We start from the raw sequence: 15,726 nt of genomic DNA, 5'->3' as shown, positions 1-15,726 counted from the left end.
CTAATAAAGTTCTTAAAAAGTTCTACATATTATCTTCAGATATGAAGTTTAATCTTTTGGAGTCCCTTGTGATTTCTCTTTCATGTTTACCTTTTTATGTTTCTTGTGAGTCTTATATTTAGAATTTCAAAAAATTTCAAAATTTCTATTTGGCTCTGCTCTCCTTATCAGAAGTCCTCCATTTCAATATCCTTTTTTTTCCCCCCATGAATGATTATACTTAGTTTTGCTGGGTAGTTATTCTTGATTGTAATCCTCACTCTTTTGGCTTCCAGAATATCATATTCTCAACTTTCTGCTCCTTTAATGTGGAAGCTGTATTTTGTGATCCTGTGACTTCATGATGTTTTAATGATTGCTTTCTGTCTGCTTCTAAGTGCTATGTGGTAAGCACCTTAGTTCAACTACCCAGACAAATTTGAAAGGATACCACACGTAGTAAAGCTCAGGGTGTGTGTGGGGGGGAATACTATCTCTTAATAGTTAGCTAAATGGATACAAGGGCTTAGATATGATTTTAATTCATTTTTTAAATGCCCTACACCTTTGGATATGCCATATCTTTTTGTCTCATTTTTCTCAGCTATGAAAGACATCCTCCATTACTTTCCATTTTGGTTCCTCATCACGGTATAGAGGTAGTAAGTGTCAAAAAATAAGTACTAAATACATAGTAGGTATGTCCAGAGGATTACTTGGAAGTTCCTTTAAGCTAATCCTATGTTACAATCTCAGGGAGGAGGTAGGCTATGCAGTAGGATGAAAGCATATCTGTAAGGTTGCTGCTCTGAAATAGTCAAGGTGACTGTAGGCATGGATCTGTTTGGAGATTTTCAAAAAGGAGAAAGGTTCTCTGCACAAGTTATTTGAGATAAACTGTTACTTAGAAAGGATCAAGTAAAGATAAGGCAAATCCATCACCTTTAAGGATGAATGTGAAAGTTAAAACTAAAAACTCCCCGGAAGCATTATAAGTTTGAACTAAATGGATAAGATTACATACTGCATGGTGAAGAAAGGGACAATACATGCACAGTCACAAATTCAGCACACATACATAACTCAAAAATAAAGAATACTTCAACAAATTGCGTAAAACCACTTTATTTAGTCTATCAAAATGTCTCCAAATTCCTTACTAGCAACATCTACATTCTGAACATGAAATGTGCTCATTTTCTGAAAAAAACTGCTCATTTCATCACCAAAAGCTTCATTAAATGATGTTTTCCTACAAACTCGTTTGCTTTCTATCTCATCACATTCCAAGAAGGAAAATTACAAAAAACAGGAATTCACACCATTCAACTAAGTACATTTAAAATATTCTGTTAACTTAGGACAATCTTTTCTTCACTAAAAGGACAGTAAATGGATGAGTCCAGGCATCATTTTATTCATTGATTGTGGATGATATTCCCAATTCAACTTTTTTGAAGAAAAAAAAAAAACCCAAGAAGTAACATTTGTAAAAGCCTCTAATTCTGTATTCAGGCTTAATTGGGTCTGTTCACAGCTACAAATATAAAAACTATCATGTAACATGACATAATCTTGCCATCAGGCTTATCCTGTTCTGGATAGCATGCTTTGAGGAATGTACTTTGTAGTGAGAGTTATGTATTTACTGGGAAATATCTGTCATGTCAAAACAGAATGTACCAACAAAAAAAAATTGCAGTGTCTTCTCAGCAAATTTAGGCAAGATAAAACATATCTTTCCTTGCCTTCTTTTGAAATGGTTACTTTATGTAAGTCAACTGGTTAAGCTCAGAATTACTGTACACTGCTTTGTTGGGACCCCACATTGGCCTCACAGATAACCTGGATTTGAACACAATTTTGAGAAGGGAGACCTCAACCTTCCACCTTATTTACACCATTATGATGGTTATGGAAGCAATGGGAAAAGCATTCATCCTGAGGTTGAAAGATATGCCTTGCTGGAGAGAGGAAAATGAGAAAATTTTTCAAGGGACAAATATAACTGCTTATTTTGCAAAACAATCTTACCCTGAATTCCTAATGTCAGTAATATTATTTCTCCCTTCCCTCGATTAGCCATCACCTTGTCAACACAGAATGACTGCCCAACAATTCATTTACAATTTGTTTTCTCATTGTTTCCCTCTATCACAATTACCTTTATAATTCTTAGCTCGCTTCATCTATACTGGCTGATTGGTCTACAAGCTTGAGGCAAGAAGACAAGTGTTTCAAAGTAGGTATCATATAGAGTATTTCCTTTAGGTGTTGCATATACATGCAGTCAGTTATTAGAAAAACTTGGGGAAAATATGACTCCTGAAGATCAATCAACGCTAATCTCACTCTTCACATATTTCATTACGACAACCTTACCAGCCCATACTATGACATAGGGACAGACCATAGGTTGTTAGATCAGATCTTGCTGGGAAGTGAGTTTTAACCTCAGGCTGAAAATGTCTAATGATGCTAATGTAGAAACAACAACACCTCAAAGTGTTCATATAAGCTGAGAAAAGTTTTCAAGGAAAAGTTTGGCACCAGCTCTTCCTTATAATGAAATATCAAAATAGATGGAATGTAGAAAAGGCCTCCATAAAGTGGATTTGTGAATTGTACCTAAGTTTTCAAAAGATTGTCCACTGCTACTTACAAGTACATAGCAAACTTTCCAAAGTGCTACAAACTTTGTATTAATACAACATGGAGACACACAGAATCAAAATGTAACTAAGTTACATAAATCACAAGGGAATATTAGGAAAGAGATAAATCTCAGAAGTTCACAGAAGACACTCCAATAAACAAACAGGGAAAAGGGAGTTCAGAGCAATAAATTAAAAAGTCACACTTTTCAGAACAGGATATACATCTTGTGCAGCAGGATTTGGTGCAGACAGCTCCCAAGGAGCTGTGAATGTATGGTAGGCTCAGTGGCCTACAGTCTTAGTCAATTCAGCTGGAGGAGAGAACACTGAACAATATAAGCAAGTCTGGGCCTTGCAGCATGCTTTCCCAAGGAAATCTGAAACAGTAGTGCACTGCACCTTAGCTTTGCTCTATCAACTTCTGTGATAGCACTGTGGCTATTTCTCATCTGTTTAATCTACAGAGTTTGAAATTTCACTCTCCAGAAAGCACACAAAGCAGCACAACATGAGAGTTAACATTAAAAAGGGTAAATTCTTACAAAAGTTTGGAAATTACAGCACAGTACATTTATGCCAAGATCTGTATTTCTTCCAAAGACTTAGTGTAGGAATTTGTTAGCCTTTAAATTGAAATATCACATTCTGTTAACAGACAAGTAAACTTTCAAAACTTTTGAATGCTTAAGTTAACTGAGCTCTATTTCCGCTCTGAATAAGCTTCTTTGCTACCTTATTTCTTAAAAGGCAAAAGTATCATTAATTTCCTAACTAGTCCTTTGAAAGAAATACATAAGGCCCAGTGAGTCTTTAAGGTAGAAGCCACTCTTCACATCTGTTTCAAAAGTTGGTCAGATTACTAAACACTTAGGGACTGTATAACAGATATATCAATTCCTTTGACAAAGAGGCAAAAAACCATCCAGAATTACCACTTAGACAACAGATCAATGGAATTCTATTAAATACTCAGGATAGATCTGATTGGCATCGAAAACGACAAAGATCTTTGGATTCCAGGTATTATCTACACAGCTGTCATATAAATTGACAAAGCTTCCATCTTTGGAAGGAGGGCGCATGTATTTGGAGTCTCCATTTATGTAATCTCCAATTAACACTCGAGCAAGAAACATGGATTTATATGTTCTGAACAAGTGTCGCTGCTGCAAGTTGACACCATGAATCTGGAAAGTGGACCCGTGCTTCATGTCGTCTTTACAGAAGCGACTGGAGTAAGCAGCATCTCTGGCAAAATAGGTCCCTTAAGGGAAAAGGACAAAAAAGCCATCATTATTCCAGAGACTGAGTGAACAGGAGGAAAACCATTTTCTGATTGGCAAGGGAGTAAAATAGACAGCAAAGGACCTGTCGTAGCCGTGTGCCAGGGAGGAAACACTAACTTGGCTCCATCCCAGCCCTTTAAGGCTCACATTGTCTGTGCCGGCACCCTCCCGTGGGGCCCCGCAGCAGGCACATGGGGTAGGTCAGGCAGTTATTATTACTCTTCCATAAATGAGGCAAGTGCGGCTTGAGAGATGGGCAGGGGAGGGGGAGAAGAGTGAAATCATTTTCTTGGAGTCATGATGATGTGAAGTGTTATGTCTCTAATGATCTTGTTTCCTGCTGCTCCTGCTCTACCCGGACAGTACCTTCTACTACCTGCTGGGGATCCTGCAGTAAGAGGCACTCACTGCTGTGTTATGGAGAAAGGGTATCTGCTATAAAGAGACAGAGTTTGGAACCAGAGAACCAGGGTCTGAATGCCGGCTAGTTTATTTACTAGTTGTGTCATTTAACTTCCCAGGGCCTTTTGTTCTCAGGGGGATAAAATACCTCCAAAGTCCTATCATCCCATGATGAAATCTATCTACAGTGTATCTATTAAGAATAAGATTTTGTACTTGGTCAAAAAAAAAAAAAAAAAAGAAGAAACTTCGTATTTTCATATCCCTTTAAGGTTAACAAAGTACTCTATCTGCTTTTATACTCACAGTCAACTCTGTAATGTAGATGCTATTATTATCCTCATTTTACATAGGAGGAAACTGAGGCAAAACTGAGGTAAAATGACTTGCCCAGGATCAAATCAGGTACCTGATGTCAACTCAGGATTTCCTGATTCCAAAACCAGTGTTCTATCCACTATACTATTTACCTGTTAAAATAATTTCAAAAGCTAATAATGCTGAAGAAATAACATTATAGGGCAATTATGGAATTTCCTTGCTCTCTCTACTTGCATTATCTCTATCTTCTCCACCCTGGAACCTTGATCTTCACTCATGGGTTCCCTGGCTCTAATCTTGCTGGGCCCAGATTGTTCCTGCCATGTTCATTATTAGTCTCTCCTCCCTTTCCTGCCTTTTCAACTATTCTTAATAGTCTCTCTTCCTTCTTTAGAATGTAAGCTTCTTAAGGGCAGGGACTAATTTGTTTACCCTTGGTAGTGCTTGGCCTACAGTAAACACTTAGGATATGCTCCCTTCTTCCCTCTTTCCCTTTTTTCCTTTCTTTCTTCCTTCTTTCCTTTCTTTCTTTTCTTCCCTTCTTCTTTCCTCCCTTCCTTCCCTCCTTCCTTCCTTCCTCTTTGCTACCTATTTATCTCTTACTTTAAGGATTTGCAGTGTTTTTCTCACAAGAATTCTGAGTAGATAGTGCAAGAATTCCTAGGCCCATTTTATAGTGATGGAACAGTGTCTGAGAGGTTAAGTAATTTAATTATAATTACACTAGTAAGTGTTTAAGATGGAATTCAAACTCTCATCTAGTGACAGTTCAATACTTTATTTGCTATGCCTCTTAAATTCAAGAAGTGAAAAAAATTTCCCTGATTTGATGCTGAAATATAAAGACCAAAGTAGCAGGATCCTCTAATACAAAGGATATGAAAAAATAATATTGCTAAGATGATGTCTATTTTGAAAATATTTTAAGATTTTTGAAGCCCCACATTACTGGGCTTATCTTTTGACCCTTATTATTAAGTAAATGGAATGAATCCTCTGAGTTGGTTTTCTCCTTCCTTCCCCAGGCTTCACACATCCAGAGATTCGAAAATCTTTCAGATTTGAACTAGAATGCTTTGCAACAAATTATCATTGCATAATCTCAGAGATGGAAATGATCTAAGAAACCATGTCAATTACACTATACATAAAGAATAATTAAAAAAAATAAGAGCTGAAAAGGAGCTTTTGAGATTATTGAATTCAATATTTTCATTTTATAAATGAATAAAGTGAGAATACAAAAGAGATGTAGTGACTTGTCATAGTTCAAAAGGGAATCCTCATCTACAATTACATCAGCAAGTGGTTATCCATGCACAGCTTAAAGTAGAGGAATTCACCCCCCAATTCTACTTCTGGACTTAATTATTACAAATTAAGTAATTAGTAATTACTTGATTATTAGGATGTTTTTCCTTACATTCAGTTCAAATCAATGTCTTTCAATAAACCTACCACCAGGCACTGTCCTAGACACTGGGGATAAAAATCTAGAAACAATAAAAAATATTTTGCTGCCAAAAACCTTACATTCCACAGAAGAAACACAAAAAGAAACACAAGAAAAAGGCAATTTAAGATGAGAGAAAGCACTATAAACTAAGAGTATTAAAAAAAGGCTTCCCATAGGAGGTGGTACTTGAGCTGATCCATAAAAAAAGCTTTTTGTTGTTGACATTCAGTCTTGTCAGATTTTTTGCAACTCCATTTGGCATTTTCTTGGCATTCTTCAGGAGTGAGTTACCATTTCCTTCTTGCTAGTTAAGTGTCTGAAGTCAGATTTTAATTCAGGTTCTCCTAACTCCACGGATGGCACTCTATCCATAGTATACATAGCTGCCCCATTATAAGAAAGCTAAGGATTCTTTAAGTCAGAGAGGAGGAAGGAATGAAATTCAGTCTTATTGAAAACAACCTTAGCAAAAGTATGGAAGTAATGGGTGGGATTCAAGTTCTGGAATAGCCAATAGGCCAAGTGAGCTAAAACACAGACATAGGAAAATAAGCCTGAAAGGGTAGGCTAGAACCTGACTGTATTTAATGAAAAGTGAGATGACTTTTGGTCCTAGAAGCACTCTGGAGAAAGAGAATGACATAGTCTTTATGCGTCCTTCCACATTCCTCCATTGCTCCTACTTCTATCCATGCTACTCTCTCTTCTTCATGAGAACCCTTTAAATACTTGAGGACAGCAACATTCTCCTTTCTTCCCTCCTTAAATCTTATTCAAATTAAATCTTCTCCTGTCTTTCAGCTAATACTCATGTAACCAGCTCTCTTCTATTCACTCTGGTCACATTCTTCTGGAAACATAATGATTTGTCCTTAAAATATGATGCCCAGAACTGAAAGCAATACTACAATGTAGTCTGAAAAAGGAAGAAGACCAACAAAATGACTCAATGTAGCCTAGAAAACAACATGAGGTTTAGGGGGACACTTTGGTCTGGCTTGTCACGTTATTGATTTGTGCAGAGCAGGCAGACCACCACAACTCAACATCTTTTTTTCCACAAACAAAAAAAGATACATTAAAGTTAGAATTAAGAAGTAAGAGATCAGAAATGCTCTTGTCAGGTCCTTACTTTCTCCTCATCTCTTGCTGACTTACTTGAATACTCGAGAGAAGCCAGACTTTCAAAATTAAACACAAGGAAAGGAATGATTCTTTCCCGACATTTATCACCATTCCTCACCACCATGCAAATCACTTGTTTAGTTCCACACTATCTTCCTATAATATTTACATTTATACTCATGTAGAATGCAAATGCTCCGCCTCTACAATTGGGCAATTTTAATATATACTTTATATGAAATGTTGACTATGTCTATTTGCACTATGCTGAGGATGATACAAGATCATGTAATGCCTGACTAATAAATACTTTTTGATGACTATTTTTCTTTTAAAAAAATTTTTTTATTAACATTTTTATTTACAAAACATATGCATGGGTAATTTTTCAACATTGACCCTTGCAAAGCTTTCTGTTCCAAATTATCCCCTCCATCCCCCCACCCTACCCCCCAGATGGCAGGTAGTCTAATACATGTTAAATATGTTAAATCCAATATATATATATTTATACAGTTATCTTGCTGCACAAGAAAAATTGGATCAAGAAGAAAAAAAAACTGAGAAAGAAAACAAAATTCAAGCAAACAACAACAGAAAGAGTGAGAATGCTATGTTGTGGTCCACACTCAGTTCCCAAGGTCCTCTCTCTGGGTGCAGATGGCTCTCTTCATCACTGAACAATAGGAATTGGTTTGAATCATCTCATTGTTGAAGAGAGCCACATCCATCAGAATTGGTCTTGATGACTATTTTCAACAAGATAACTGGGATCAGGATAGTTCTGAATCAGGTTAAAGAGTATAAGTTTTACTTCTAATTCATACCTGGAGCAAATAACCTTCTATACCTCAAAAATGTTTCTAAGCATATCTAAGACTTCTGGGTAGAATCAGTAGCTCAAGATACTTATTTTGAGCACAATAACCAAAAACTTGAATAAAAACAGCAATAGCTAATATTTATATAGCATTTTAAGGTATGTGAAGTGCTTAGCTACATTTTTTTGTTTGATCTTAAAACACTCGGTTACAATGTAAAATAGGAAAGAACTATATTGTGGGAATCAAAATAAAACTGAAATCTTGATAATTAGATAATTACCTTTTCCAAAAACGGCAGCATGGATACCATTTATCCTCCAATCAAAGTTATGAATGCAGATTGCCTCCACAAATTCACTGCTAGTACCATGGAATAGCATCTGTTCATTAATCTTGGGCACACCCCTCTTCTTCTTGAGCTGAGCCTTTTTCCTAAATGTATGAAACAAACAAACAAACAAAGACCACCAAATAGAAGCATAATACATATAATATTTAAGTAATTTTTCTTAAGCAAAATGTAACAGAAAAATGTTAAAGAAATGAATATATATCATTTGTCTGGTTCTTCTTGCCTCAATTTATAATAGTTTATATGATTTGTCCTATCTTTATTTTAATTCTTCATGTTTAGTACAATACATAAATGGACAGATAGCATTTTAGAAAATGGATATGCTCCTCTTAAGACACATAAAAAGTATATGCATCTACATATTCCTAAGAGTGAATATTTCATACAAAAAACTGGATACCACTGAGTCATATAAAGATATTTGTTTGCCTTGTGTTTTGATTTGCTATATCCATCATCTATGACAGGAATATATACAAATACAATAACTTTAAGTGAAATAATAGTTTAAATATCATTCCTCATTAAATGAGAGTTCAGTTTAGCTGTGTGGGTTTTTTAATTTATTTTTTAAAAAAGAGCTATATATTATGATTCCATGAACTAAGATTCATAAAACACTGTGGGAAGACTTCTAGAGTAGAAATCTCTAACATGAAGCCTATAACATTCCTGAGTGTAGCCTTAATTGGAAAATATTTAACAGGATCAATAAATATAAATTAAAAAACAAAAAGTAAATATAAATAATCTAAAAATAAATATAATACATATATACATATATAAATAAATATTAAAAATATAAATTTAAAAACACAGAAAAAAATTACATTATTTAAAACTAAGTCAATATGTGGCCCACAGGGATGCTTAATATGTTTTTCTATTTGAGGCTGATCCCACTGCTGCAGAACAGCCTCCTTGTCAATGCAAAAAACTGCATCCTTACCCGGAAAAATCAACCCTTGTGATGACAATTAAAATGAAAAAAAAAAAAAAAAAAAAAAAGTTCAGCAACACCAAATACCATATTTACTGCATCTGACAATATAGTCTATGTTCCATACTAGTACTGTTGAACTCAAATACAAATAGGGACTTCTAACTCACATATAAAGATCTCTGTAGGTGCATATTGACTCATAAAAAATCTCATATCAACATTATCTATGTTTTACTATATTTTATTTTTAAAATACTTCCCGGGGGCAGCCAGTGGTGTAGTGGATAGAGTACCAGTCCTGAAGTCATGAGGATCTGAGTTCAAATTTGGCCTCAGACACTTAACTGTGTGACCCTATGCAAGTCACTTAACCTCAATTGCCTCAAGAAAAAAAAAATACTTCCTGTTTACGTTTTAACCTGCTTCAAACCACTCTCCGGAATATTGTGGGCAATTAGCTACACGTCTGATACTATGTTCTATATACATCAACACAGGTAGAGAAGTATGTTTTCTTACTTTTTCTCTAGGACTGAGCATGGTCACTGTATTTATATTCTATTTAGTTTCATTTTATTGTTCTTTCTGTTTTGAAAGTTCTAGCAACTGTACAAATTATTTGTTTGGTTCTGTTTCCCTCAATTTATAATCGTTTATATGATTTTCCCAATCTTTATTTTAATTCTTCATATTTATAATTTATTTCATTACATTCATGTATCACGATGTGTCTAGTCATTCTTTACTGAATAGATATCTATTTTATTTCTAGTACTTAGCTATTATATGAATTTCTACTATGAACAAAATGTTCACAAATATGAAATCTTTCATTTAATCTTTGACCTTCTTGAAGTATATGTCTAGCAGTGGGGCCTCTGGGTCAAAGAGTATGGTCATTTAAATTCCTTTTTTTTTTTTTTTTTTTCTGAATAATTCTATCTGATTTACAAAATGTTGGGCTAATCCCTAGATCCAACAGTACATTAATGTGTCTGTAGTCCCATACCCTTTATAACACTCATTACTTTTTATTATATTTGCCAATTTGGTAAATATAATGTGAAACCTCAGAGTTGTTTTGACTGGCATTTCTTATATTATAAATAATTTTGAGCAATGTTTCATATGGTTATTAATAATCTATAACTTTCTTTAAAGAATTGTTTATTCATATGTAAAAATTTCTTCTATGGCAGTCCCCTGACATGGTCACCTAATCTCTGTTTATATTCAGATTTCCAGTGTAGGAAACTCACAGTTTTGCAAAACAGTTTATTCCAATACAAACCGTTCTAATTTTTATCCTATGGATTGTTACAAGATTATTTTTTTTTAAAACCACGGTGACCATAAATATACATATACATATATATATACATATATATATATATATATATATATATATATATATATATATATATATATATATATATATATATATATATATATAATGGCTTTAGTCAGTGTAGATAGTTAGTGTTTGCTAAATTTTAATTAAGGATTTATTACCTCATCTTACACAAATCTTTAATTTATCCATAGATAATACAAAGTGGAAGGGGAAAAAGGTTTTCAATTCTATTGTACAGGTAAGAGAATTTCTATAATCAATAGTTGGACAAATTTCTAAAACTGGATATGGTTGCTGGTATGGTCAGCTATTGTCAGAAAAAAATGAAAATAAATATGGAAAACAAACTGAAAAATGACTTATTTCATATAAACTGTTGTGACAAGATCTGTGATCTACATCAATTCAGGTCATTGTAGACATATGGAAATTTTCAAAGAGAAGCAAACTCATACTCAAATTCTTACAGTCAAATTCTATTGCAGATAAGAAAGCTTTGTTATTACCAACCCCCAAATCCTAATTTTTCACATTTTAGATTTTCAACAACCTTAGTATGAAAATAAAAAAATTAATCAGATTGTCTATCCTCCATTTTTAAAGACTTTTATAAAGAAAATAGATTCAAATATGCAGGTGACTGTTTTCAACAATTTAGAATTAAACAAGAAAATGTTGTTGATTCTACCACTAGGTTTTATAGCCCAAGGTTACTGATAACAAGAAATTCATACCACCTGCATAAAAGTACCATTATTTTGGTAGCTATAAACTGGAAATAAATAAATTAATAATAATTAGGGAATTATTGAATAAATGGTGGCATGAATAGTACTGTACCATAAAATGACTATACATTCAAAGAAATATGGGAAGACTTTTACGTAGTAAAGCATAATGAAGAAAGCAGAACCAAATAAACAATACACGAATTGGTTACCATTATTGAATGAATGTCCTAAATAAAATTCAAAATAAGTATAGTAGATAATATTGGGACAAACTTATTAAAGTTAAAATATATACCTTTCTTTGCTTTTAAAAGTGTAAAAAATTATCATCTATCATTCTTTCAGTCATTCTTTCATGTTCTTTTGCTTAACTATAATGCAGGATTACATTCTATAGATTTATGACTTTGCCTGGTTTAGTTACAAATTTAGTTTTGTCTTGTGTCAAAACAAAATTTACTGATAAAAAAAAAAAATCAGATCCAAAATCATGTCAACAAAGCTACACTGGTCTTCTAATTCCTTTTGCAATACCAAATTTCATACAAGTTGGATTTTATTTTCATTGCAATAACTTCTGCAAAAGTGAAAGCTTTAACTAAGTTTAGAGTTTTTACTATCACATCATGCAAATTGATTAATGGTGCTCCAAGCAGTATACATATAATATATATTATGATATATAAAAACATTAAATATAAGTAAACATATAAAATATATTTTTAAAAAATTATCCACTATTAGGTAAATACAAACCTGAGTACCAAGCAGCAAGGGAAAAAACAAGATGACAACAAAGCTACATAGTCATATAACAGGATTGCCTTTTTTTTTTTTTTTGCTAGTTTTAAACATGAAAGTGTATTTTAAACACTTGCATTTGCATACCCTTAAAGCATGTAGTCCATTATTATGTTCAGAAGATTTAGCTAAGAAATTATCTCACCTGCAAAAAAACTCCCACAAGTCCAGATTCTGAATCCTCTGAATTCTTTTAATTCGGTTGCTATCCACAGTTTTCCCAAAGAGATTAGCAACCTCATTGTATTCATTCGTTTGCTTGTGCAAAGGAATAAGCTGGAAAAGAGGTTTGCATAATTTTGGTGGTATATTTTTATTCTTTTACAAGTTCTATTATGTATAGTAAGCACTGAAGTTTCTGTTCTCACCTGATACGGTTCTTCAGTATTCACATTTTCCCAGTGGGATGGTACAGGAATAGCCTCGTTTTCACAGATGTAACTTCAAATACAAGGACAAAAACAAAACAAAACAAAACACCACACATTAGAAACTTGACTGTAACTATCTGCCAACTTTCTTCTGATAGTAAATTGTGGTTTGGGGAGTTTTGGGAAAATGTGAGGCCTCAGAGTAGGAATTTAGTGAAAAGTTTCTAATCCAATTTGCAAGTTACAATTCAACAAATATTTATTAAACACTTACTGTGTGCAGATCATTGTGTTTGGCATAAGAGATACAAAGACAAAAACAAAATGCACTTTGTCTTCAAGGAGTTTATAATTATTTTAAACCAATATTTGGTTCTAACTGCCCAGGTGTTAGCAAATTCCCAGGTTTTTTCTACGACAGAAATGAGATTACAAGGAAAGAAAAAGACAAATTTAACTAAGAATCTTCTTGGTTTAAAAAGCCTCCAGGCTTCCACACTGTCTAGTTAATAAAATCCTAAAGCTTTGGCTGGCATTCAAGGCTGGTCATAATCCAATCTCATCCTGATCTTCCTAGCCTTATCTGCCACCTCTGATTGCCCCATTACATATTTCTCTTACTAGCAGACTATTGGTCATTCTACAAAAACATTTTGTGTTTTTGACTTCTACACTATTCAAATTCTCCACCTTGAATGGCTTCTTCTCCTTACCCATCTCTACTTATTAAAATCGTATTTGTCCTTCAAGGCCCAATTCATATTCTTCTTCTTAGAGGAATTCTTTTGCTGATGATCTTTATTGTAAGTAATCCCTGCTTCTTCTGAACCTCCAAAGCACTTTATATATCATGTTTGGCATTACTAACTATAAAAATTAAATAATCCCCAACATGTTATATTCACCTATTTTTTTGCTTAGATCAGACTACTAGATAGATAGCAAAAGACAATGATTATCTCTTACTTATCATTGTATCCCCTGTAACAAGTGAATTTAATATACCAGTCAAATATTTATTAAAAGATGGAAAAAAAAGAAAAATCTCCAAAGGCCTCTATTTAACTCTAAAAATAATCAGCTTTTAATTTTATACTGTAATGCTTTATAGCAAAGATTCTTGATCTTTTTTTGGATTCCTCTGGCAAGTCTGGTGAAGATTATGCTCCCCTTTCTGAGAATAATATTTTTAAATGTATAAAATACATGGGATTGCAAAGGAAACCAATTATGTTGAAATACATATATTTACATACATACATACATGGATAGACATACACCCACATGTATATTTTTTTAAAAGCCAGTTCCTGTCCCTTAGGTGAAGAATCTCTCCATTACAGCATTCTAAACTCATTATACATCCTCCTTATTAGTACTCAACCTATTCCACCCTATCCCAATCCTATGATTTTTTTCAAATTGTCTTTAATGAAACAAAGGCAAAATTCCTGACTCCTGGCAAGTTTTCCATACCCCAAAAGAACTATTTCCATACATATCATATTTTCTATTCTTAGTTCACATTTTACTTCCAGATTACAAATTCTCTGAAGAAAAGGCATTAACATTCTATATACTGTACAATTTCTATAATCACTCCTATACAATCATGGATTTGGAGGTATGCTCAATAACATTTAATAAGTAATTATAGTAAAATACAAACAAAAATCCAGTGGAGACGTGTGAAGGAGAAGATATAAATGTTTATCAATTGAAAAAAAAATTAAGGAGAGAAAAAAGAGCACATAGCTATTTTTCTACAGATCATTCTGTAACATGACATTCAGCTTAATTTTAAATGCTCTGGGAAAGAAGAGGGGTTTCAATACTTGCGTGATGAGTCATTTGAGAACAGGAGAAAAATAGCAGATTTTCTTCTCAATCTTATTTAATGTAAATAACCAAAAATATTTATCTTCCTTCTCTAGGATTTATTATCTTCCTTTTGGGGGTCCAGAAAAGATCTCTCTAAGAATAATTAGGCAAAAAAGAAAAATGTTTCTGAAATGCAACACCTGAAAATAGAAGACTGTGCTGCTGCTATACCACAATGAAAATTACTTGACTAAACAGCCATATTTCCTAGAAGTCCTTCCGTATTTATATTTTTTTTTCTTTAAGTAAATGGAATTAGAAGTAATGCAAACAATTCACTTAAGGGTTTAGATTAACAAATACGGCTGAGAAGGATGGAAGGATATAAAATCTGAGTGCTTCAGTTCAAGTTCTAAGTTTAAGCTATGACAGCTTGGAAAGTCCTATTGTTTAAACTTCTCATTTTGAAATCATGATAATAATATTTGCTTTACCTAACACAGTGCTACTGTTGTTAAGAGCAAACGAAATAATGAAAGGCACTTGGGAACTACAAAGCATTATATAAGTGAATTATTATTACAGGTTTTCAAGGTCTTTTCCATCCCCGTTCCTGAAACTTACCTTACAGGCTTTAACGTGTTTAACAACCGGTTTTTAACTACAATATGATTTGTTCTAGAATTGTTTTGAGGCAGAAAAGAATATTGCTAGCGCATGTCATGATCTTGCTGCACATATAATAGATACATAGTTGTTTTTCTTCAGTCTGTATTCAACTTCTCCTGATATCACTTGAGATTTCCTTAGCAAAGATACTGGAGTGATTTATCAATTTATTTTTCAGCTAATTTTGCATATGAGGAAACTGAGGCAAACTAGGTTAAATGACTTGCCTAAAATCACCCAGCTAGTAAGTGTCTGGGGCCGGATTTGAACACACGAGTTCCTGACTCCAGTCGGTGCACTCGTAATGGGTATACTGATTACTAACAGATCTTATCATTAAACAACAATTCTATAATATGTTTTGTGAGTTTAATGAAAAAGAGAAGTGGGGGGAAAAAAAGTATTTTTACATTCAAAACCCCCCCACAAACTATACAATAATTCCCCCACCCCCTACCCCATACTTTAGTTTTCCGCCAGGAACCACAGGTAACCCCTGCGGTCAACCGCAGTCAAGCACAGACTTCGGCAGAGAAGTCTACCACTCCCCAGCCCTTAGTCCTCCGCAGGGAGCTGGCACACGATGGAGGACAAGCAGGGATCGGGGACAAACACGCCTAACCAAGCTCAG

The 15,726-nt window shown here is 33.8% G+C and overlaps 1 protein-coding gene across 4 annotated transcripts in view; it reads right to left on the bottom strand.

The window, feature by feature from the left end:
• Positions 1-1,088: 1,088 nt before the first annotated feature.
• PARP11 (poly(ADP-ribose) polymerase family member 11) overlaps positions 1,089-15,726 on the bottom strand; it is a 31,111-nt gene continuing 16,473 nt past the window's right edge. For all 4 annotated transcript variants that reach the window (XM_074269236.1, XM_074269237.1, XM_074269239.1 and 1 more), the window contains exons 5-8: positions 12,603-12,675; positions 12,380-12,510; positions 8,331-8,482; positions 1,089-3,900 (exon numbers count right to left, since the gene is read on the bottom strand). In XM_074269236.1, coding sequence (XP_074125337.1) covers positions 3,584-3,900; positions 8,331-8,482; positions 12,380-12,510; positions 12,603-12,675 — 673 coding nt within the window. In that variant the 3' untranslated portion in view covers positions 1,089-3,583. The remainder of the gene's footprint in view (positions 3,901-8,330; positions 8,483-12,379; positions 12,511-12,602; positions 12,676-15,726) is intronic.

This window comes from Sminthopsis crassicaudata, chromosome 5 (assembly GCF_048593235.1).
Source record: "Sminthopsis crassicaudata isolate SCR6 chromosome 5, ASM4859323v1, whole genome shotgun sequence".
In the NCBI taxonomy this organism is placed as follows: Eukaryota; Metazoa; Chordata; class Mammalia; order Dasyuromorphia; family Dasyuridae; genus Sminthopsis; species Sminthopsis crassicaudata.
The sequence above is the reverse complement of the archived record's forward strand: the minus strand, read 5'-3'. Positions and strand labels throughout refer to the sequence as shown.